We start from the raw sequence: 25,152 nt of genomic DNA on the forward strand, positions 1-25,152 counted from the left end.
GGGAAATGGAAAGGGCTTAAAGAGGATCAAGTGTTCAAGACCAACCTGACCCCCAATAAGGAGACCCCCCAAGCTCCAAAATCAAAGAAACAAACAAACAAACAGAAGAATTTTCTAGAATGCCAGGAAACGGGGAGGACATACGATCCTTAGAAAGTGTAAAAGGGGAAATGTAGGGATGAGCTGCCAAGTCCAGCTCTTAGAGAAGTGGTGCCATTACAATGTCGCTTGAAAGGACCCCCCCCCCTCGCGCACGCGCATGCGTTAAAATGCTCGTGAGCAGTCCCCTCTTCCCTGACACCTTAGCCGGGGCTCACCGCTCCGCCTGGGTCACACAGTACCGCAGCTGACACATTTACACACTGACTGAGCTATGCACAGCAAGTCCCAGAAGGAAGATTGCTGGGGTCCGGGGCACAAGGCTGTTTTGAGAGCTTTGGGGTGGTGTTTGGTTTGGCTTGATGCTGGAAATTCACGTTTGAAGATGTGCCAAGCTGCCGTCTGGACAATTATGCCACAGCAAGGCTGGAAGCAGAAGTGGTTATTTCAACAAACAGAGTTGAAAAAAAAAGCAGAGTCCAGACCGAGCCACACCTATTACCCCTTCCAGCTTTCATGGGCTGGGCTGTGACCCTGAGTGTGAGCCTCAGTTTCCTGCCCGAGACACCAGGCCTTCCCAGCAGAGTGGTCAAAAGATTGGCCGAGGCAAGGCAGAACCTCCGGGGGGTGTGGGCGGGGCTTACCCCCTGGGGCCCGGCCCACCCTCCCAACCTGAGCAGTGGTAACAACAGTGACCCCAGTAATGTCGCAAGCAGGTTCCAGTCCACGGGCCTCCCTTTCCCGCTTGTGCTGGCGGGAGCCCGCCCTCCCTCAAGAACCGCCCCTAACCCTGGGCCTTGGCTACTTAAGGGCACCAGAGCGAGCCCACGTTGACACAGTTCCCACTCACCCACCGAGGAGCCAGGATGGATGCTGGGATTGTGCCTCTGCTCTCCACACTGCTGGGGCTGCTGCTCTTGTCCACACCCGGGACTCGAGGTGCCAACCCCGCCCTGGTGGCCCGGATCACCGACAAGGGCCTGGAGTACGGTAAGAAGCCGCACTGCAGGCTGGCCTAGGAGACCCGACACCCCTGAGGAGGACGGACGGTGCACCTTTGGTAGGGAGGCTGCTGCGTGGGTCATGTGGCGGCGATAGCTGCTTTTCTGGCCCGGTCACTCCCCAGCGGTGTGACCTCAGCACACGACTTGTGTTATCTGACGTCTGCACCCAGACAGGGAGGAAGGTTTGGGTAGCTGAAGCAGGAGGTGACTGAGAAAGGCAGGTAGCAGCGGCCGATGAGCTAGGTAGGACTAGAAGGCAGAGGAGAGCTTGGTAAACAGCCCCACGCAGGGAGGGAGGGGCCTGGGACGGTTCCCTCAGGAAGAGTCTTGGTGGTGTTTCAAACGTGACCTAAAACCCACAAGTCATAGCTGGAAGCAGCTAGAGACTGGGAGGGACTAAGGGAGGCTGGCTGGAGGATGGGGTGTGCCACGCCGGGATCTGCGTGCTGGTCACGTGGCTTATCAAACTTTAAAACGTACGGATTGGTACCTTCAAGATGAGCACCCCTCAGGGGCCTAGGCTCATCTTACTCCTGGCTTTTTTCCCCAATTATTTATTGCAGTACTGGGGGTCGAACCCAGGGCCTTGCACATGCTAGGCAGGTACTCGACCACTACATCTTCTCTTTTTCAGTTTTGAATTTTGGATAGCAACCCACTGAGTTACCCAGGCTGGCTTTGAACTCACTCTGTAGGTCAGGCGGGACTTGAACGTGTTCCGATATTCCTGCCTCAGCCTCCCAAAGTAACCTGGGTTACAGTTCTGCACCACCAGGCCTGACCCAGCTTTAAAAACTGGGGAAGAGTATTTGAAAAGATGCTGAGATGATGTCACAGAACTATCGTGTCCAAGGGATGAGGGAGCTGGGGTGCTTGTACAGCCCAGACACGTCACATCTGAAGAGCCTCCACCGCCTTCTTTCTGAAGGTCATAACATTCCCTCAGTTGGGTGCAGATGTTGGGATCTAAGACAGGCTGTGGACAGGGTAAAATCAGGGAGGGCTTCCAGGAGGAGGTAAAGTAGAAAAGGCAGTAAGAACTAGCCAGGGACAAAGGGTGGCAATCTGTCAGAGGGCTCCTGCTGCACACACCCTAAAGAAGAGGTCACCCTGAAAGAGGTGAAAGAGAAGCCTCTAGTGACCTGTGTGCACAGCCCAGCTGGGGGCAGACACCTAGATTCTATTCCTGTCAGAGGCACAGTAGGGCCGCTAACTGCATTTGTTTGGAAACCCCAAGTCAGGTGCATTTGTCTCCTGCCCCTCCCCTGGGCACTCCTGCCATGTGTGTGCCCAGTGCTCTGGGGTTGGTGGCATGTGTGTGCCCAGTGCTCTGGGGTTGGTGACATGTATGTGCCAGTGCTCTGGGGTTGGTGACATGTATGTGCCAGTGCTCTGGGGTTGGTGGCATGTGTGTGCCCAGTGCTCTGGGGTTGGTGGCATGTGTGTGCCCAGTGCTCTGGGGTTGGTGACATGTATGTGCCCAGTGCTCTGGGGTTGGTGACATGTGTGTGCCCAGTGCTCTGGGGTTGGTGACATGTGTGTGCCCAGTGCTCTAGGGTTGGTGGCATGTGTGTGCCCATGAGGAGGGTGTCATTGTTGTCACTGAGGGATAGAGAAAGTGAAATCTGGGGACTTGTTAAAGCTACTCGGTTAGAAAAACATCATGGCCAGGATTGTAGCCCTGGAATTCTGCCAGTGTTTGCCATACCCCATGCGGGCAGCACTCCTTTCCTGGTCATGTTGTTGGTAAAAAAAAAAAAAAAAAAAAAAAAAAAAAAAAAAAAAAAAAAAAAAAACAAAAAAAAAAACAAAAAAAACCTCGCCATTCTCTTCTGTAAAATGGGCACAGGCCTAACAACTGCATGATGTTGAGGCACTCTGCTGGCTCCCTGCTGCCTGGCTCTGGTGGGCTGGGCAGCCGGTGCTGTAATTACTGTCAGCAAGGACACCAGCCTCTCTATCCAGGGAAGGTGGGAGCCACTGAAGAATTTAGAGAACAGGAGTGGGGCCAGGGTAACCAGGCTGACCCCAGCTTTTCCTTGTCTGCAGCGGCCAAGGAGGGGGTGTTGGCTCTGCAGAGAGAGCTGCAGAAGATCACCCTGCCCGACTTCACCGGGGACTTCAAGATCAAGGCTGTGGGCCGTGGACATTACGAGTTCCATAGGTGACTGGGGAGTGGTCCTGGCAGCCTCTTGGGGCATGCAAGGGGGGTTCAGAGGGGCTTCTTGGAGGGAGCTGGGTCCCTGCATTCGACATGCAGCAGTGTTAATGCCTGCTGAGTGTGTGGCCCGAGCCTCAGTTTCCTCATCTGTCCAGTGGAGCTGCTGTGCTCTCTCTCCTTTAGAGGGCTAATTCAGGATCCCGCCAATCAAGTAGCCTGGAGGGGAAGGTAGGCTTAGAACTTAAAATGAAGTGTCCTGACCACTAACGTTGCCTTTTGTGGATGGCGCAGTGAGGGAAGGCTTCCCAGAGGAGGGGGCGCCCGGGCTGAGTCTTTAAAGCTTTACTAGATGTAAGTGCCTCCTGTTTTTTTGTTTTGTTTTTTTTTTTAAGGCATAAAAGATGGAGAGCGGAGAGAGCAGTCAGGCCTGCAGCCTATGAATGCCCTCTTTGCTTGGTGTTCCTTTCTTTTATTCTTTTTGTTAGTGCACATTTATTTAGCACTTACTGTGTACCAAGGTCCTCCAACACCTCCACCCCAAAAGGAATTGACCTATTGTTTCCCATGGATAGCCTTGGCCCCTTCCAGTCTTCTCTGAGGGCTATCTCAGGCTTTCTTAAATCTGGCCCCCTTCCTGGGCATGAGGAGGGCAGGGGTGGAGAGGAAGGATCTGCCATCTGATGGAGAGTATCTGCCCACCCCGGGATACTGTCACCAGCCCTGAGGTTCACGGGGCCCAATCCTGTGTGCCTGGAAGCCATTGAACCCTTCCCTCGGAGTGTAGTTAACGCTATTGTAAAAAAGGGCAAAGCAGCAGCGTCTGCTTCAGGGACCCCGGTGACATCAGGAGGGTTGTCTGCAGCATGCCTGGTGCTGTGCCAGGCAAGGCTGCGAAGGAGGAAGCATGGTCCATGGGCCAGCCATGTCCTGACACCAGCCTGATGCCTCCTCCCCTCCTGTCTCCCTGCAGCCTGAAGGTCCAGGACTGTGAACTGCGTGGCTCCTCCCTGAAGCCGCTCCCAGGCCAGGGCCTGAGTCTCGCCATCTCCGACTCTTCCATCGAGGTCAAAGGCAAGTGGAAGGCACGCAAGTCCTTCCTGTAAGTTAAGTCCCATCTGCCCCGGGGCCTGTGGTCTTAGCCTTCATTTCTTCTTCCTGGGTCGTCGGAAAGACCACATGATGGACAGAGAGGTGTGGACCAGAGTCCACGCTCTCTCTCTCTCTCTCTCTCTCTCTCTCTCTCTCTCTTTCTCTCTCTCTCTCTCTCTCTAAAGGGACAGGCCTGCTTCTCCTGAGGGTTCTGAGTGGACTAAGCAAGACCACATGCCCTATTCCCTGTTTGTTTCCCACAGATCTAGACCCCAAGGCCAGGACCTCCCATAATCTAGGGCTGTCCTCGGGAAGTGGCCTTCCAAATGTCCCCTCCCTCAGAGGGAGGCACAGAATGGGAGGAGTAAGCTTAGGGACAGTTGGCACTCATGGAACAGGACGCTGGAGACTGTGAGCGATGCCCCAGAAGTCCCCAGCTCAGCCTGCTCACCCTTCCTTCTTCTGCCCCGCATCAAGGGCTATTCAGTTCCAGCCCCTGGATGGGGCAGCCCCCCAAAACACATGGGTGATTTAAGGACTCTAGAGGTCAGAAGGTCAAGGTCAAGGAGGCAGCAGGCCTGGCTTTCAGGGGGGCCTCTATCCTCAGCTCGCAGATGACAAGTGTTTGCCACATTCCCATGTGGGCTCTTGACAACACGGGTTTCTCCTTTCCTACATCCTGACCTCCTATGAGAGTGGTTCTCAACCCATGGGTTGCAACCCTTTTGGGATCAAATGATCCTTTCTCAGGAGTCACCTAAGACCAGTGGAAAACACAGATGTTTACATTCCAATTCATAACAGTAGCAAAATTACAGTTATAAAACAGCCACGAAAATAATTTATGGTTGGGGGTCACCACAACATGAAGAACTGTATTAATGGTCGCAGCATTAGGAAGGCTGAGAACCACTGTCCTATGAGGATCTGCCCTCTTTGCCTGTTAATCACACCAACACATCTGTCTCCATGTGGTGTGACCGCCAAGGAGTACTGGGGGCGGGCCTTTAACCTGTGCATTTGGGGACACAATTCAGCCCAGGACCAGTCTCAGCTTGGTGGCCGGGTCACATCTACTCCCAAGATCTGCAGTGCCCTATGAGACAGCTTCCAGCCATGTGTTTTTGCAAAGTGTCTGGTATAAACAGAGCCCCACCAGAAGATGGCCACATTCACAGATTTGGTGTAAGGAGGGGGAGCAGGGATGCACAAATCTTACTAATTCTTACACAGGCCACTGAAGTTTACACACTGAAATAGCGATATCCATTATTATACTTATTTTGGGGGGCTGGAGAGAGAGCTCAGCAGTTAAGAGCACTTGCTGCTCTTGCAGAGGACCTGGGTTCTCTTCCTAGTTTCACATCAGGCAGCTGCCAATCACCTGTAGCTACACCTCTAAGGGACCCGATGCCCTCTTCTGGCTTTCTAAACACACAAAGATGCACACACAGACACATGAGTAAAAATAAATCTAAAGAAGTTATTCTTGCCGCTTTCTCTGTCATTTTAGTGTGATGACTAGGAGTCTGTGAGTGGCGTGTGTGACTCCCACTCTGTGTCTGGTGACTGCACATGCCTGGCGCCTGTGAGCACTCTCCATTTCCACCAGGGCACAGGACCACACCACCTCCTCCAGCTTTTCTCTCCCATCTGCCTTTAGCCATGCTTCCCCGTGAGCATATGAAGTTCTGCTCTACTTTTTTTCCAAAATTGCCTTTTGATTTAGTTTTTGTTTGTTTTGACTTTTTCAAGACAGGGTTTCTCTGTGTAACTGCCCTGGCTATCCTGAAACTCACTCTACAGACCAGGCTGGGCTTGAACTCAGAGCTCTGCCTGCCTCTGCCTCCCAGGTGCTGGGACTAAAGGCTTGCACCACTACCACCTGGAGCCTTTTGTTTTTTTAAATGAAACTCACAGAGTACAATACTGATCATTGACGTTTGTATGTCAGTGGCTTTCGCTACCTTCACAGGGCTGTGTAATCATGGCCTCTACCCAGTTCCCAAACATTTGTTTCACCCCAAAGAAAAGTCCATTTACATGAAAAAGTCGTACCTGCTCCCCACTTCCCCATTTGCCCCCAGCCCCCCAACACGCACAGATCCTTCTGTCCTGGACCTTCGCTATGAACTTGATCATACCACACTACATATCTGCTTCTATCACTTAGGGTTTGAAAGCTTTTCCACATCACTATGCACATTGATATTTCATTCCTTGAATAGAGTCCATCTCATGAGTAAATCGTATTTTGCCCCATTTTCAAAGGCTGCATAGAACATAAATGTCCAAAGCATATTTTTGTTTTGTTTTGTTTTGTTTTGTTTTGTTTTGAGACGGGGTTTCTCTGTGTAGCTTTGCGCCTTTCCTGGAACTCACTTTGGAAACCAGGCTGGCTTCGAACTCACAGAGATCCGCCTGCCTCTGCCTCCCGAGTGCTGGGATTAAAGGCGTGCACCACTACCGCCTGGCCAAAGCATGTTTTTTAAGGTTGGTTTTATTTTGAATGATGTGTATGGGGGTAGATGAGTGAATGGGTGCATGCTCACCTGAGGTGGCCATAGGCATCTCATCACACTGGATCTGGACTGACAGATCCTTGACAGCCCTCTGGGTCCTCTGCAAGGGCAGTACACACATTTAACCGCTGTAGTCTCTCCAGGCCCCCTCAGGCTGTTTCCTGAAGGTATTTCTTCGTAGGTTGTTTTTGCTTTTGTTTTTTCTGCTACCCATGATGCTTCAGTGAGCCACTCTACACACGCATCTGGGAGAAAGCTGGGAGTCAAGTGTCTGAGCCTGATAGTGTGTTCTGGAACTCAGATAGCTGTGCTGGGTTGTTTCAGAAAATGCTCCCAGTGTCCTGTGTGGGCCACTGCACCCAAGTGTCGATTTACCTTCATCTTCAAAAGTTCTCAACTTTGTGGGTGGAAACTAGCTTTGTTGTAGGTTCATTTTCCATAACTTTTCCTATGTTAGAGCTGCGCAGAGCTTGAGTTTCTTTTCATTGCTTTCTCCCTTTCTTATTACTTTGTTCATTGTGTGGATTAAGGAATGAGCCTCCGTGTCTGCTCATAAAAATTTTTTTTTAATTTGTGATTAAGTCATAAGTCTTTGCTAATGTCCACTCGCTTTGAATAAGAATCCAGGTTCCTGTTTATGCTCCAATGGCAGCAGATCGTAGCCACAATGAATAACTGTTCCTCTGACCTCCAGGAAACTTCAGGGCTCCTTTGACCTGGATGTCAAGGGTATCACCATCTCAGTGGACCTCCTCTTGGGCAGCGATTCCCTGGGGCGGCCCACAATCACCGCCTCCAGGTGCAGCAGCCGCATCTATGATGTGAATGTGGACATATCAGGAAAGGTGGGGTGAGTCACCACAGGAACCCCCCGGGTATGGTCCTCCATGAGCTCTGATAAGTGTCCAGATCTGGGTGGAATGCTTAGCACCCCACAGACACTAGAGACCATCCCTCCAGGACCCTGTTGGGACAGACAGGTACAGACCCAGGCTGAGGTACCATTTCCACAAGCCAACAGACTTAGGGGACCTTGTCAGGGGAGGAAGCTTTGGGTAGTGGAGGAACATGTGGCTTTGGCCAAAGTTCAAGTCCATGTTCAGGTTTTTGCCTCCCAATCTCTGTTCCCCTGGCTAGAAAACCAGACTCTAGTTCCAACCCCAAATCCCATGTTCTCTCAGATGTGGCAGGAGCCTGGAGCCAGCCCTACTGGCCATGGCAGGACTCTGGGACACTGATTGTGAGACCCCTGATGTGGATGCCGAGAACCAAACTTGGTTCCTTTGCAGGAGCAGTATGTGCTCCTAACCACTGAGCCATCTCTCCATCTCCAGGTGGCAGGGCCTGGCTTTCTCCATCCCCACTGTCCCTGCACCTAGTGGCAGACAGCTAACTATATACTGTGTCCCCTGCCTAGGTGGCTGCTGAATATCTTCCACAACCAGATCGAATCCAAGCTCCGAAAAGTATTGGAGAAGAAGGTAATTAAGGCCAAGGGGGTCGGGTAGATCTCTCCACAGGCTGCTGTCTCTGGACAGGCTGCAGAGGCCTGTTACACACACACACACACACACACACACACACACACACACACACACACTGTGGTCCTGGGGTCAAGGTGAACTTGATAAACATGCCAGTCTCAAACCCATGACATATCACCAAAGTGACTTACATTCCCTGCTGCTGTTTCTGATAATGATTAGCAATATATCTTGTAACAATATGCGTTACAATAATTTTATCACAAAATACAGTGGTATAATTATTGTTTTGCTCAATTAACATAATTAGTGCAGAATATACTATTCTTATTTATAAAGAACAGCTGCTGTTTTGTGGTCCTGTGCTTTGGCCAGGAATAATGAGCTAAGGTTTTTGCATAATCTTGGCCTCAGTTTTTCTGAGTTTTTATGTTTTTTTTTTGTTGTTGTTGTTGTTGTTGTTCTTGTTTTGTTTTGTTTTTTTCAGGATTTCTCTGTGTAGTTTTGATGCCTGTCCTGGATCTCACAGAGATCCACCTGGCTCTACCTCCCAAGTGCTGGGATTAGAGGCGTGTGCCACCACCGCCCGGCTGGTTTTATGTTTTGAGACAGGGTCTTACTATATAGCTCAGGCTAGCCTCAAGTCCAAGATGTTTCTGGGGTTATAAACATCAACACCAAACTGGGATTGACCTCAGACTTTGAAGGAGAGACTGGGGAGGCTCAGAAGAGTGTAGTAAACTAACCGGTGCTACCTGGTCAGACTAGGATGGGGGCTGTCCCAGCACTGGGCCCCATTTGCCAAAGGCCTTAGGAGAGCTGAGTGTCTAGGAAGGGCTGAAGATCCCGCTTGGCCCCTGCTCTCTATGAGTCTTCAGGCATCTCTTTCCGGCAAGCTCTTGTCTCTGACTGCTACAGGACTCACTCTTCCCTGCTCAGGGTAGAACGCGCTTTCTGAACCAGTGAGGCTAAGAAGGCGCGCTCTGGAAGACATGCTGTCTTGTTGCTCTGTACCCCCAAACACCTAGGAAGCTGTTGGGTTTGGTCCTATGAGCAAGCAGCCAGAACCCAGAGATGCAGAGGTCGCAGGGCCAGTGGCTACTGATGAGGATTTAAATCTAGAGGGAGGGCTTTCTCCTCCTTGCAGTACCCTTAGCCACCATGCTTCTTCCATGCCTCCAGAAGGCCCTACTAGGCATCTGGAATGGAGGACCCCATCTTTCCCCTCCACAGGCATTAGGTCTCTGAAATAACAGGGCACCCAGGCTTGGGATTTGGGGGATTTGGTGGGATGTTGTCTTTCCAGGAAAGGGACAACCCTAGGTGGGGCTGGCAGCCTCTCTGGGCTCCGCAGCTGCACCCCATATCTTCCAGGCTACCATCCCTTCCATGGCACCTCACAGATGACATTCTCTCCCAGCTGCAAAGAAAGGATGAGCTATTACCCTTGCCTGCCCAGCCCCCATGGCCTTCCCTACTGCCTACCACCTGACTGACAGCCCTCTGGAACCATTGTCCTTAAATGTGCATTAGACATGGCTATCGTCTTCTGAGAAGCCACCTGTGACTGCAGCAGGACAGTTTCCATGTCTCTCCCTTTCATTGCACACACTGGTACATTGCAATCGGTAGTAACTCACAAATCAAAAAGAGCTTTTAGCTGGGCATGGTGGCACACAGCCGCAATCCCAGCACTCAGATACTGAGGCAGGAGGATCTCAAGTTTGAGGCCAGCCTGGGGTACATAGGAAGAATCTGCTGAAATGGAGGGGAGCAGGGCAGAGATGGCTCAGTGGGGAACATGCTTACTGTGCAAGCCTCGGGGCCTTGAGTTTAGATGTCCAGCCTCATGTGAAACCAGCAGTGTGGCGCATCTGTAACCGAGTGCTACAGGGTCCCAGACAGGCAGGTCCCAGGGGCTCGCTGGCCATCTAGTCCAGCTGAAGAGGGAGCTCCAGGCTCAGAGAGAGAGCAGTCAAGATTCAAAACCTAAGGTGGAGAGAGAAAGAGGGAAAGACACTCAAAGTCGACCTCTGTCTTCCTCTACATGCACGGGTGAGTGCACTGGCACACATGTGCACATATGTGCACACATGCACACAACATACTACACCTGCAGAAGAAAGCAGAGAAATGCTGTTGAAAGTTCCCACTCTCCTGCACACACATAAACAAAGAAAATACGCACACATGGACTCGGGTGTAAGTAAAGGGGAATTGGCGCAGGACGTGGAGCTGTTCTTTGAGATGGGCTCCGGGCAGACACAGCACCCGGTCTTTCTCGCCTGTGGGATCAGCTTGTCGCAACCAGTTACGTATGAAGAATTTGCTTGCAGACTATCCCCATGCTGGTGACATTTATTTATTTACTTACTGTTTGTGAGAGGAGTACCACATGTGCCGTAGCACTCGTATAAAAGCCAGGCGCAATCTGTGGGAGATAGTCTCTCCTCCCACTCTGCGGGTCCTAGGGATCAAACTCAGGATGTCGGGATTGGGCCCAAGTTTCTTTACCCGCTCAGCCACCTCACCAGGCGCCAGCTCTCTTTTTAGTACGCTTCTCTTCCTCCTGACTTCTCTATTGTCCAGAGGGAACCAAATGGTTGGCACCTCGCCTTTCAGAGTATTTATCTCTGGTTTTCTTGAAAACATTTCTTCTTGGTCATATTTTGTTGGCTTATATAATAAATAACTCAAGTGATCACAGCATCCAGGACAGCAAACAGGTTTGAAGACATTTATTTACTGCTCCTGAGACGCTCACAGCCCCACTGGTGGCAATAAATTGTATGTAAGTGGTTCATAGGCACGACCACTGGGTTTCCTATGGGTACCCAGGGAGCAGGGGTGGCCCAAGTCGCCACCGCCCAGTGACAGCCTGCAGGGGACAAGTGCAGGACCTCTCTGCCTGCTTAGACTGGGTCAGCTGTTCAGCTCTGAGCTCGGGCAGCCCAGGCTTGCCCTAAGAAGCCCGTAATGGTGGGGTTTCAGGCACCATGTCTCACCAGTACCTTTCTGTTTGCAGACATCCAGCCAGCTCTGAACAGCCCGCTCGGACCCTGTTGGAGTCCATGTCACGGCTGACATGATATTTTTGTTTTGTTTTGTTTTATCACTTCCGCTTTGGTGGCACCTGGTATATGCTAAGCATTTATGGATATTATAGGTCAATGACCACTGAGCAAATGTCACTGAGGACTTGCATAGGTGTGGACTCACCAGCCTCCCCCTTCCTGTTCCTCTCAGGTTTGTGACCTGATCCAGGAGTCCGTGACCTCCGACCTGCAGCCTTATCTCCAAACTCTGCCAGGTAGGACACCCACGTGCCCCTAGAGACTCTATTTCTCTTCATTTTTCATAAGCCCATATTTGAATCCTATCAAATATTCAGAGACAAAAGAGTAGAGAGCGTGATTTACAATCCTCTTTTCTCCTCAGCTTTTCTGCCAAGAGGTAGCCTTGATCTCGGGTGGATCTTTTCAGATAATTTCTTTTCATGTCAAAACATAATGACACACTGGGTGGTGGTATACGCCTTCAATCCCAGCACTTAGGAGGCAGAGGCAGTTGGATCTCTGTGAGTTCAAGGACAGCCTGGTCTACAAAGCAAGTTCCAGGACAGCCAGAGCTACACAGAGAAACCCTGTTTGGAAACAAACAAACAAACAAAAATATAATGACACATAAGCTCACAAGTGTATGTTCTCTTGTGCCTGAGTACATGTGTGTGTGCCTAACTGTGAATGTTTACTTCTCCATATACACAATATAGATATTATTCTGATCTTGAAATCCCTGTGACTTGGAGAAACTTCTGTGTCAGTATATGTAGGTTCAGGGAGACAGAGAGACACAAACACAGACTAGTTCTGGCAGCCTGAAGCTTCATGGGGAGCCTATAACCAGGAAGGCCAAGCATGTTCTGCACTAGACTGCCCCCTCCTCCACAGCCCTGATTGGCAGAATGTTCCAGGTCCCACACATAGTCAGCTGGGCCAGCCTGGGCCTCAGGTGAAGGAGGGTCAGCGAGTGGCGTTTTATTGCTGGGCATGGCATCTCACTTCTGTAATCCCTGCACTTGGGAGATAGTGTCAGGAGGACCAGGAGTTCAGGCTAGCCTCCAGTACATAGTGAACGACAGGCCAGCCCAGGCCCCATGAGATTGTCTCAAAAACAAACCCTACTTCAAACCAACATGCATTGATGGAGAAAAATACTCAAATCCTAAACATAGCCAGCCTCCTGACCTAGACGGTCCCCTTCAGTCACTACTCAGCCACTGTCAGCATGGCCCCTGCCTGTCCCAGCTCTGCACGGTACATGAGTGGACCTCACTGTCTTCTGAGACCTTCCAAGTCTTCCTTTAAAACAGGAGGCCAGACCACATGCTGCCCAGGGATGTTTGGGTATTCTCCTTGCTGGGGACACAGCACAGCGCACAGCGGTCCCTCCATCCGTTTTCCCACCATGCTGTTGAAGGCTCATGTTTTTTGTTACAGACTGTCCTAGGATCGGTGGCTTCAGGTTTTAGGGTATAGACCTATGAATGATGTCACAAGCTCAGGTGCTCAGAATTGTATCCTGCCAAAGGGTTTCCAGAGCGCTTGAGGCAGCCCCACCATTTTTAACAGTTGTGTAGTATTCCACTGAGGGTGTCCTCAGGTATTTAGCAGCTTCCACTGCTGGACATTGTCTTAGTCACTGTTCTATGACTGTGAAGAGACACCATGACCAAGGCCACTCTCATAAAAGAAGGCATTTAATTGGGGCTTGATTACAGTTTCAGAAGCTTAGTCCATTATCATCATGGCAGGGAGCCTGGTGGTTCACAGGCAGGGGCTGGAGTAACTGAGAGCTATTTCCTGATTCATAGGCAGAGAGAGAGAGAACCTGGGCCTGACAAGGGTTTTTGAAACCTCAAAGCCCACCCCCCAGTGACATACTTCCTCCAAAATGGCCACATCTCCTAATCCTTTCAAATAGTGCCCCTCCCTGTTACCAGAGATGTCTAGTTTTGCGATTTTTTGCAATGGCCACGAGGCAGCAGGGCGTGCCCTGCCTTCTTGTCCACATTCAGAGAGCTCATCTGAGGAGCAGCTGTTTGGAGTCCAAGTTCTAGGATGTATATGGAAAGTTTGCACTTGACACAGGGTCTGTGCATTCTATGGTGAGGCTCCCAGGCCCCTGAGTGGCACTTGCTAACACCCCTTCAACTGAGGCTGAGACTGGGGCTGGCACATCTGACTGTGCGTGGGTCATGGAACAGTCCCTTAACCAAGGACAGGGAAGGGATATTCCCACAAGGCCCTTGGGAGATACCTGGATTTCCTGGTCATTTTGCTTAGCATGAAGGGTGTGTGTGTGTGCCTGTCTGTCTGTCTGTCTGTCTGTCTGTCTGTGTGTCCCTCTGGCTGGCTGTGACCACCCAACTCTGGAAACTGCTTAGGCCTTAGGCTGAACCTCACGCCCTCACCACAGCTTTTCCACCATGGGACTGGAGAGTTCTACCATGTCCCTTTGTTGGAGAGGTATGGCCTGGGAGCTGGGATGGATGGATGTGGGTGGAGGGTCTTTTAAGGTTTTGTTTTTATTGTTTTATATTGCATGTATTTGTGTGTATGTGTGTGGGTATGTACACATGAGTTCAGATGCCCTGGAAGGCTCGAAGCACCAGGTCCTCCTGGAGCTGGAGGTACAGAGATGGTTGTGAGCTGTCTGATCTGGTGCTGGGATTTGAACTCTGGTCCTCTAGAAGACCAAGATGCACTCTTAACCGCTGAGTCCCCTCTGCAGCCCCCAGGTTGAGTGTATTTAGAGGAACAGTTAAGGCTCACCCTCTCTTCACTTGCTGCAGGCCACCCCTGGCCCTGCTGCGGCCCCTCACTCTGTTCCTGCTCTAACTTACAGTCACAGCGGAGATTGACGAGGTCCTGGGCATTGACTACAGTTTGGTGGAGGCTCCCCGCGCAACGGCCCAGGCGCTAGATGTGATGTTCAAGGTGAGGGTGCAAGAACCGGAGCCAGCCACAGGACAGTCAGCCCACGCTGCTCCCTAACGTCAGGGCTGTCCTCAGTTTTAGGGGTTCTTGCTCTGCCCAGGGCCCGGAGTTATGAAGTGGCGGGTAGTATCCCCAGAAGTGGGAGTCACACAGAGTGTCTCTCCACCACCCACAGCCTCACAACTCCCACTCGCTCTCCCCGGCTTCTCCAGCACCTTGCCCGCCCTGGTGGGGGAGGGCACCAGAACTGGGTGGAGCAGAGGGGGCTGGCCAGCACACATCCTGCTGTTTCCATAAAGCAAATCCTCTAGGGCCCTCATGCCATAAGTGACACCAATTTGCCCAAAGGACTTCATCATTAAAGGGGCAGTTAAGGACGGTGTTTCTAGTCAGAGCCGTTCATCAGTCATTGTAGGTAACCCCTGAGCTCCATGGCTAGACATGGGGTAGACTTCAAACAATCCAACTGTCCCCATTTCTCTCTCCAGGGTGAAATTTTTAATCGGCATCGCCAGTCCTCACCTGCCTCCCCCACTCCAACAATGAACCTACCTGAAGACAGTAAACGAATGGTCTACTTTGCCATCTCAGATCAGGCCTTCAACACAGCCAGCCGGGTGTATCACCAGGCTGGGTACCTGAACTTCTCCATCACAGATGACATGGTGAGAATGTGGGCTTCACCGTGCTCCCCAGGGACAGCACTGCCCATCCTTCCTTCTAGAATCACCAAGAAGTCAGACAAATCCCTGGACATCTCTGTGAAGGGTTATACAGATTAGGTTAACTGAGGTGGGAAGGCGCAGTCACCTGTGGGCGGCACCATTCTGTAGGCTGGACTCCCGGCTGAACAGGAAAGAGAGAGTGAGCTGAGCCAGGGCCACTCTCTGCTTCCTGACTGTGGGGGCAGGATGTCCAGCTGCCTCAAGCTCCTGCCGTGATGGGCTATACTCTTGAACTGTGAGCCAAAATGATCCTTCTTCAAGTTGCTTTGGTCAAGTATTGTGTTACAGTTGCTTTGGTCAAGTATTGTGTACAGCAGTGAGAAGTGACCAACTGTCTGTCTCCACAATTCTCCTCTAATGAGCACCCTAAAGCTCTCTGTCTTCTTCCTGCAGTTACCACCTAACTCCAACATCCGGCTGAACACCAAGGCCTTCCGCCCCTTCACCCCCCAGGTAAAGCTCCTTCCACCCTCCATGGGCGCAGCTTGAGCCCACCAGTTTGCCGAGGTCTCCACTTGACCCAGAATCAGAGGGTAGTGAGGAGAGCCCGGGGAAGGCCTGGGAACCGCAGACTTGAGGGCTCCCTTCAAAGTCCTTGCAGCATGGGCCTAAGCTCCCCTAATCAGCCTTCCTCAGGTTTTCTGGTCTGGTTTTGACGTTTTGGACTCCAAGGGAATGCTGGGAAGGGCACCTAATTAATATCACCTAGTAACCAGAGAGGGCTTACCAGGAGCCAGGCATGCTCAGCTTGTTTCCAGGGGCCCTTTCAACATCTGAGGGGCTGGGAATGGGACCTGGGGTACACATATGCCACAAAAGCTCACTACCTCGGAGTTACAACCCAGCCCTCAGTTTTCTAACACAGGATCTCATATGTAGCCCAGGCTGGCCTTGAACTTACAATCCTCCTGCCTCAGCTTCCCAAGAGCTTGGAACTAGAGCTGTGCGCCAACTATACCTAGTACTGAGATTTTTCCAAATGGAAAAGAAGTTCTCATATCTCACCATTCCAGAGATATAAAAGTGATGGAAGGAAGTAGTCCTGGCCCCTGCTGGCCCCTGGGACCCACTTCCCATGAAAAGGCTCCCAGGTTCCCAATAGTGTCAGATTCCAGAAGAGGGTGTCAGATCCCACAGGTCGTGAGGCCCCTTTGCATGTACTAAGGCTTGAACCCAGGTCCTCTGCAAGAAGCAAATATGCTCTTAACCACTCAGCCCTCTCTCCAGGGCCCTTCCCCCAACCCCTCGCTCATAGTCTCCGCAGGAGGCAGTGTGCATTCTCCCAGGTTCTTTTGCACAAACCAGTGTTCTGCACTCTCCCACCTTCCCGTCTGTGGGAAACCCTCCATACTGGAAGTTAAGTAGCTTCCTTCCCCTTTTGGTCACAGTGAGACAACCTGCTCTTGTGTGGGTCTAGTCTCCATAGGACTCATGGGTTGTTCGCAGCTGTTGGTGACCCCAACATCACAGTGAATATCCCTGTAGTTCTGCGCTCCGCCCCCAGACCTTCCTGTATGTTGTTTCAGTTGGTCCCCCAGATTCCCACTGGTTCCTCGCTCAACTTTACCAACCGTGCCTTGCAGAAGGCTTGGTACTGTGCAGAGAGGAATTAAAAGGGTAAGAAAGAATTTAAAAGTTTGCTTTGGAGGGACGGCCCAGCAGAGAAGAGTGGCTGCTGTTCTTACAGAAGACAGTGTTCAGTTCCCAGCACCCACATGGTGGCTCCCAATCATCTGCAACTCCAGTTCCAAGGGATCTGATGCCCTCTTCTGACTCTGGGCATCAGACATGCATGCAGGCAAAATACTCGTAGACAGCAAATAGAATAACTAAATCTAAAAACAAATGAAAATTTAAGAAGGAATTGAATGTCAAGTCCTACATTGTCAGACCCTGGCCCTCCTCAAAGTCACAGTTGTCCCAGCTAGTTCCCAGGCATCCTTGGTCAGACCCTGGCTCCAGCACCCCTTGGTTTCTGACTGACCTACCTCCTTCTTGTCAGCATCATAATCACGCAGCAAAGTGGCCCCCTGCTGTGTCCTCAATGACTAGCAGCCCCACCTCCTCCAGCTCCCAAATCCCCCTGACAGTAACAGATGGATCTGCTTTTCTAGAACCAAAGGCTCATGGGAGTTTGTTCTTCCACCAACTCCACCCTCCCCAGTCTTGTCCCAGATTAAATTCTATGGCCACCATAATTCAATAAAATGTTGAGCTCCCTTGGAATGATGAGATCTGGTCAGGTCCGGTTTCTGAGAGCTAACACAGATGCTACGGTGCCCTCTTTCCCTACTGGCCAGGGAGGGTGGCGGTGAGGTGTCTACTCGGGCAGATGTTCCTCTGCTGTTAATGAAGGCACAGGGTCCAGCACATCTTGTGGAAAGGAGAACCAGACCCAAAGTGTCCCCTTTGTTCCCCCTCTAGATTCTGTAAACCTATTTCCTTCTTCCGAAGTAATCTCCACATTCTACCCCCAGATAACCAGAAAATACCCCGACATGAACTTGGAGCTCCAAGGAACAGTGGTCTCTACCCCGCTCCTGCATATCAGTCCTGGGAATCTATCCTTGGCCCCTCAAATGGAGATTGAAGGCTTCGTACTCCTGCCCAGCTCCACCCGCGAGCCTGTCTTCCGGCTTGGTGTGGTAAGGCTCAGAGCCTTTGCAAAGGCTGTTCCTCTTCATTAGCGTTTTGCTCCTCACTCTCCTCAGGTTTCAACTGATGTATTACAACCCCGGAAAGGGCTTTCTTCCGTCCTCTTTCCACCAATCTGTCTTACCATTTGCATTTTTTTTTTTATTTGTGGCACTCTGTTAATTCTCTTCATGGTGTTTGTTGCTATTTGTGTAGCTATTTGAAGATTTGTTTATTTAATAATGTACATGTCTCCCTCCAAGTCAGGGTTGTGGTGGGGAGGGTCTTTGTCCTGTTGCCTCTGCAATGTAGCCGATCCTGAAGACTACATTTCCCAAGCTCCCTTGCATTTTGATTTCCAGCTTTATTGGTCAATAGCAGCATTGGCTTCCTGCTTTCACTAAGTTCTGACGCCCCCTCCCACACCTTTTTTTTTTTTTTTTTTTTTTTTTGCTTCTTAAGAGTCCTTCACCCACATAACCATCCCCTTGTAATAAATTCTTTCTAAATTAAATATCCTTTCTGGATGGCTCCTGGCTAATGGGCATGGATTTCAGAATCCTTTGGGGGACCCTGTGCACTGGATGAAGAATTTGCTGTCTTGTTTCAGGCTTCAGCTCAACAAGGCCAAAGTGCTGAAGGGCAGTTCCTTTCAGGGCCCATGTCTACCTTTTGGAGTGTTACTGAAAATATCAAATTGTTTTTAAATGAAATAGAACTCATCACTATCATTATTAGAGCTGAGCCCTGGGGGTACCTAGCCATGACCTCTAAGAGCTGACTAGGGATGCAAATTTCAGGTCTTCTCTTGGTACCCTCTTCAAAGTTTAAATGCTGTGATCCTCAGCAAATTCAAGTAAAGCTGTTCGTGTGCCAAGTTCAGTCCCTAACTGATCAACACATTGAGTCCAGTGGGCAAATTCCTGCCCTCATCCCTAGCATGACAACCACCATCATTAAAGCTTGTTTCTTTCTACTGCCTCTTCAGGTCGCTAATGTGTTTGCCTCATTGACCTTCAACAACAGCAAGGTCACCGGGATGCTGCATCCAGAGAAGTAAGTATCCTCTACAGGGGTGGGCGGCACAGCAGCGGGGGGGGGGGGGGGGGGGGGGGGGGGGGGGGGGGGGGGGGGGGGGGGGGGGGCGCGGGCGCGGGGGGAGCTATTCGTAGGTGCCCAGCCAGGCTTCATCTGGACTCTGTGATTGGGGGAGGGGTGGGAAGTAACACCCCTGTCAATGTTGAGGGCCTGCCATTTGTTGGTTAAATTCTTCTGCTGTACTTCCCCACACAGCGTTTGCTATGCTTTCAGTCTGTGAATTTCAGCTCTCAGCTGTATTGACTTACTGGAACGCTAAATGCTCTTTGACACGTCCCCAGTCGCCGCTGGTCTTCCCAACATCACCGTGTCCGTTTTTCCTGGCCCTCTGGCACCTCTGTGCCTCCTCCTCTCTGGGGACCCACTTCGCCTCCCCGTCCCATGATGCCTACCCCTGTGATTCTGCTTCCTTACAGGGCACAAGTGAAACTGATAGAGTCCAAAGTCGGCATATTCAATGTGAGTCACTGTCCTTAGTTACGACATGATTAAGATGCGGGTTAATTGTGGATGTTTCTGAAGCGGTTGCCATGGCACCTCGAATAGGAATGGGAATAGAAGAGCAGATCTCTGCCCGGGCCCCTGTCGAGCCTCTCAAGAATGCAATACAGGGTCAATGAATAATTATGTCCCAATATAAGACTGGCTGTTGGTCAGAATTATTTTTAACTGCAATGGAAAGAAATCCACCTCGGACTGTCTTGAGCAGAGAGGTGGGATTCAGAGGGTCATGTAACTAAAAATAAAACGCAAGGCTTGAGAGATGGCTCAGTTGGCAAAGTGCTTGCCATGTATGAGGACCTAAGTTCAAATCCCCAACACACAAGTAAAAGCCAAGCATGGTAATCGCAGTGCTAGGGAGGAACAGGTGGACCCTGGAGCCCACTGGCCAGCCTAATCAGTGAGCCCCAGGACCAGTAAGAGAGCCTGGCTCAGAATATAAGGTAGATGGCTCCTGAGGCATGACATCTGAAGCTGACCTCTGTCCTTCATAAGCACACACGTGCATGCATGCACACACATGCACATACCCACACACGTGTACTTACCCATACAAACATGCATGCACACCTGCATGTACACACACGCAAGACAACTACCAGCATAAGAACTAAGGGTGAGCATTTCAAGTAGAGCTGGATCCAGGAGCTCAGGTCTGTGCATCAAGAGCCTCTGCCCATCCCTCAGGTCTAATTTCATCCATCTTGGCTTCATTCACAGACAGGTGCTTTCCATGGGTAGCAAACCTGAGAGTCTCCTGTAGTTTAATTTTTCTGGAGAAAAAAAATTTCCTAAGCTAGCTCTCATTAGATTAAGGTTAGTTGTGGGTTTTGTTTTATTTCGAGACAGGGTCTCACTATGTAGCCCTGGTTGTCCTGGAACTCACTTGTAGACCAGGCTGGCCTCGAACTCAGAGATCCACCTGCCTCTGCCTCCCAAGTACTGGGATTAAAGGAGCAAAGATTTGTAGTCAGCTCCACCATTACCACATGGGCTGAGGTAAACTACGTGTAACTGTTCATTTGGGGCACAAAATGGCAGCATGGTCACTGTGCACCTCTTTTCCCCCAGGTGAACCTGTTTCAGGCATTCCTCAACTACTACCTTCTCAACACCCTCTACCCTGATGTCAACGGTAAGAATGGCTCTGGGACTTCCCAGGTCTGGAGTAGAGACACCACTTCTGGGGAGAGTCTTTGCCCTGGATTGGAAGCCAGGGACTCCTGAGAGCTGAGTGACCTGAGAAGTGACTCGTCGGAGCTTTGATGGCTGCTGTGGGATGGAAAATAAAGGCAGCCTCGTGTTCTTCCAGGGCCCCAGTGGGGATTTGGGATTGAGACAGTTCTTTGACTCACAGTAAACTCCTACGGGGAAGGAGAGACTTCCAGAAATGCCCATACTTCCGGAGGTGACAGGTGAAAGACCAGGGATTGGGTCATAATGGACAAGGCAACCACCTTGAATGTGCATTTTCTAGTCAACTGCCCAACTCTGTAGTCAAATAAAATGTTGTAAGACCCAAGGCCAGTTCTGTGACATACAGTTTCAGCAGGCTACAACAGGAAGCAGGTGGCGGAGGCCAGAAGGCTGCCCACTGCTCATCATACTCTTCTGCTACACCATACCTGCCACTTCCTCCATCAGACCATGTCTGGTGGCTTAGGTACCCTGCTAGCCATTCTGGGTTCAGATCTGCAGTTTTCTTGCTTTGGAACCTAGAACAAGTTACTTGGTCACTCTGTGCCTCAGTTTCCATATCTGTAAAATGGGAATAGTGATAACACCCACCTCACAATCTTAGGCAATCACTGAGGGGGGGGGGCACACTGCATCAAGCGTATGTAGAGCACTGAGCCTTTGGTAAAAATTTGTCTGTCGCTGTCAGTTATCAACACATCTCTTCCATGGTGTTGTCGACCCACAGGTGAGCTGGCCAAGGGCTTCCCCCTCCCTCTTCCAAGGAATATTCAGCTCCACGACCTTGACCTCCAGATCCACAAGGTCAGTGGGGCTCTGGGGATGTGAGGGATGGGAGCTGGGCAGCCTACCAGGTCTGGAAGCTACCACTCAGAGGTCGGGCCCAGTTCAGACCTGCAGCTGGGAAGACTCATGAGGACACAGTGTCGCCTGGAGTTAAAATATGCCAGGAAGCCATATGAGTGTCTTTTAGAAGTGATACGAGGCTGAAGCCAAGGTTGGGGTCGGGGGACAGTACAGGTGGCTCAGTGGTTGAGAGCAAGTTTTGCTCCTTCAGAGGACCATAGACTGTTTCCAGCCCCCATAATGGGTGGCTCACAGCTAGCTGCCTGTCATGTAAGTCCAGCTCCAGGGGATCTGATACCTCTGGGCTATGTGGGTACCTGGGCTCACATGCACAAACCCACACACAGATGCATGCACACACTGCAGCTTCCTAGCAGCCTCATGAATGTCCTTTGTACCACCTAAATTTCTCTTCTTGACAGAGGACACAAAATCAAGAGCTCCTGGGCTTCACTTTCTTGATGTTCTTATGTTTCCATCATCTAGATGGGTACAAACTGGGCCAAGTTCTTCCCCAGGGATCCACCACGGTCTTTAGCGGTCAGATGGCCATAGCTGACCTCCAAATTCTAATAAACATGATAATGTATGATAAATTGTATAGTCACTTCCCAGGTGCCAGACATAATAAATATATTAATTATATATGCATATACACAATTAATCATAAAACATACAGATTTTGTCACTATTGGGCAGGAGGTATTTGACACAGCCTGAGGCCCCAAAAGGATCATTTTGAAAATCCCAGTCTTGCCAACAGGTCATGTTTCAAGGCCATTGGTAAGTTTTATGATTCCCCAGGTTGGTTTGGTTTTTGTTTGTTTAATTTTCTGCTGTCCTGGGTTTCACACATGCTGAGAAACACTCCCAACACTGAGCCACAGCCTCAGTCCCCATCTTGATTCTTAAGTGGAAGAGCTGTACCCCAAATGCAGCTGAGAGCACCCTATTTTAAACAAGTGCTATAGCTTATACTCGTTGTTTTTCATTGTCCAAAGGTAGGCCCATTGCCTCCCACATGCACGGTTGGAATTCGGTAGACCTGTCTCCAGTGCCCTGGGGGTTTAGGGTTTGTTTGTTTTTTCTTTCCCTAAGGTTTTCTTAATTTTTGTTTCAGACATGGGCAGTTTAGCTCTTGTATTGGTCCAGGGGTCTCTCAGTTCTGAGCGGTTTGAATTCAGTCAAGAGACAGATAGTTCAAAGAGAAGTTTATTTAGTAGGGGCTGGCGAGATGGATCAGGGGGTGAAGGCACTTGCCCCCAAGTCTGATGACCTGAGTTGGATCCCCAGGACCCACATGATAGAAAGAGACAATTGGGGGTGGAGAGATGGCTTAGTGGTTAAGGGCACTGGCTGCTCTTCCAAAGGACCTGGGTTCAATTCCCAGCACCTACATGGCAGCTCACAACTGTCTGTATCTCAGTTCCAGGAAATCTGGCTCCCTCACACAGACATACATGCAGGCAAAACACCAATGCACATAAAAATAAATAAATCTTTAAAAAAAAAAAAAGAGACAACTGACTCCCATTAATTCCCACAAGTTGTCCTGTGACCTCCAGGCATGCACCATGAGGTGTGTGTATGTGTCACATGTGGGTGCTCACACACAGACACACACACACACAATAAATAAATAAGTAGATGATAGATAGATAGATAGATAGATAGATAGATAGATAGATAGATAGATAGATGTCAATGTGATTTAGAAGGCTAGATAAACACTCCAAAGAGACTGAAGTGGGCTTCCCCAAGGTACCCAGCTACCAGGAGAACCTACTTTGTGGATTTGAAAGCTTTTATAAATAGGAGCTAGGTGACATATTCCTAGACTAAGGTAAACCTATCTCCCTCCCAAATCATGGTGGACCAGATCTCCATTTTAGGGCATTTCTTTCCAAGATCCTCACCAAAAGGGGAGGCAAAACCAAGTGATAACGGACTCATCTTGGGTTAGTACGCGATACAGACCCTTCATCAGTGCACTTGTCTGGGAGGATGCCCTGGGGGTCAGTTTCTGACACAGAAGACAACCTAACTGCAGAGGGGCAGCCTAGCCATCAGGAGACACAGCTACCAGGATGTGACTGCAGTTTTTTTCAGTGACCTCATCTCCAACAGCTTTCTGCCTGGTGTCCAGATTCATTTCTTTTCCTTAAAAAAAAAGAAAAAAAAAAGTCATTCCTTGGGCTTGTTCCTTCTCATATCTAGCTTCTCCAGCCCAGTGATAGATAGTTGGATACAGTCCCATTCGACACAAGGATGGTGATTGACTCCATCAATACAGCAAGAAATATACCTGCTTTTCACTCTCCTGACTATTATCGTGATGACCCATTTCTGTGGTCCGTCTGCACCGAGTCCCGGTTACCTCTCTAAGCAACATCTCCAAGATGAGATAATGGGGCTGGCAGATGTGTGAACCCCACTGGAGAGGCTGTGGTCCGTGGTCAAAATCCATCTGATCAATGCTCAGAACAAAGGCTAGGTGACCATTCACAGCTGGCCCCCAGTTCTCTCCCCTGGACATGGGGTATAGCTCAAACTTCCTTGAGTTTTTGTGAGAGTCAGGGGCCAAGAATGGAAGCTTTTCATTTACGTCTGACACCTGGGAAGAGACTATCAGAGTTATCACACATTATCATATTCATTAGAATTTTGAGATCAAAAGCCAGGCGATGGTGGCACATATCTTTAATCCCAGTACTTGGGAGGCAGAGCTAGGTGGATTTCTGTGAGTTCAAGGCCAGCCTGGGCTACAGAGTGAGATCCAGGACAGGCACCAAAACTGCACAGAGAAACCCTGTCTTGAAAAACCAAAAAAAAAAAAAAAGAATTTTGAGATCAACTATGGCCCTTTGACCACCAAAGACCATGGGGAATCACTGTGGAAAAGAGTCCGAGCTGGACTGAGTTCCCACCCCATCCAGATGATGGAAACTTAAGAACAGCAAGAAAGTGAAGCTCACGAATTCATGTCCTTTGCCAAGGAGAGGAAATTTAAATGATACAAAGGACATTTATGAGGGCCTGCCAGGAAGCTGCAGCTTGGGACATGACAGATAGGGAACCATCTGGGAGAAGGGAGCTGGCAAAGGCTCTGGTGGGGAGCCTGGGAACCGAAGCTGGAGATTTATGCACTGACCTGACTCTTATTTCTAGTGGAGCTTGTGTTCTTTACAGCAGAGCTATCTTTTTGGAGTAACGGATTCATATTCTCTGTCTGTCTGTCTGTCTTCCCTTCCTCTTTTCCTCTTTCCCTCTCTCCCTCCCTCTCTCTCTTAACAAGGTCTGGCCTCAAATTCATGATGCTCTTGCCTCAGTCTCCCAAGGGCTGGGCCTGCAAGTGTGTATCACAATGCCTGACTCAGAGGCATCTCTTGACTGTTTTTTCCTAGAACTTCCTGTATTTGGGTGCCAATGTCCAGTACATAAGAGCCTGAGGACAAGAAGAAAGATGGACCCAGGAGACCACAGCTGGACCTGCCATCTGCAATTCCAGATGTGCAGCACATCTCTGGAGAGTCCCCGAACACAAAGATGTTTCTGTTCCTGGCTGTGGTAGACCCTGTTCCCACAGGCCTCTTCTCCACCATGTGCACCCTCTTGGCCTGGACTTGACTCTCTCTTCCAGGAAGGGCTCTCTCCCCACACTGACCTGGAAGAGCTTTCAAAGCAGGCACTGTGGTTAAGAGCAGACGCTGTGGTTTTGAATTCACCATTTGGTATCTGGCAGAGTGTTGGCACTTAGTAGGTCCTCAATAAATATTTATAGAATGACATGACA

General features: G+C 50.2%; 1 protein-coding gene across 1 annotated transcript; it reads left to right on the forward strand.

Annotated features, from left to right (window-relative positions):
* Positions 1-912: 912 nt before the first annotated feature.
* LOC114706753 (lipopolysaccharide binding protein) lies at positions 913-25,152 on the forward strand. Its single transcript, XM_028889246.2, has 15 exons — positions 913-1,089; positions 3,153-3,267; positions 4,235-4,363; positions 7,570-7,725; positions 8,293-8,356; positions 11,606-11,669; positions 14,267-14,358; positions 14,847-15,023; positions 15,477-15,536; positions 17,561-17,728; positions 18,706-18,773; positions 19,232-19,274; positions 20,388-20,451; positions 21,241-21,317; positions 24,764-25,152. Exons 1-15 carry the CDS (start codon positions 966-968, stop codon positions 24,806-24,808), a joined length of 1,446 nt encoding a protein of 481 aa, XP_028745079.1. The 5' UTR covers positions 913-965; the 3' UTR covers positions 24,809-25,152.

This window comes from Peromyscus leucopus, chromosome 4 (genome assembly GCF_004664715.2).
Source record: "Peromyscus leucopus breed LL Stock chromosome 4, UCI_PerLeu_2.1, whole genome shotgun sequence".
In the NCBI taxonomy this organism is placed as follows: domain Eukaryota; kingdom Metazoa; phylum Chordata; class Mammalia; order Rodentia; family Cricetidae; genus Peromyscus; species Peromyscus leucopus.

Excerpts from the sequence above, each read along its gene's own strand:
- LOC114706753 (XM_028889246.2), top strand. The coding sequence starts at position 966 with ATGGATGCTGGGATTGTGCCTCTGCTCTCCACACTGCTGGGGCTGCTG. Across the intron at positions 11,670-14,266 it reads TTATCTCCAAACTCTGCCAG|TCACAGCGGAGATTGACGAG; the intron begins GTAGGACACCCA and ends TCTAACTTACAG. Across the intron at positions 14,359-14,846 it reads CGCTAGATGTGATGTTCAAG|GGTGAAATTTTTAATCGGCA; the intron begins GTGAGGGTGCAA and ends TTCTCTCTCCAG.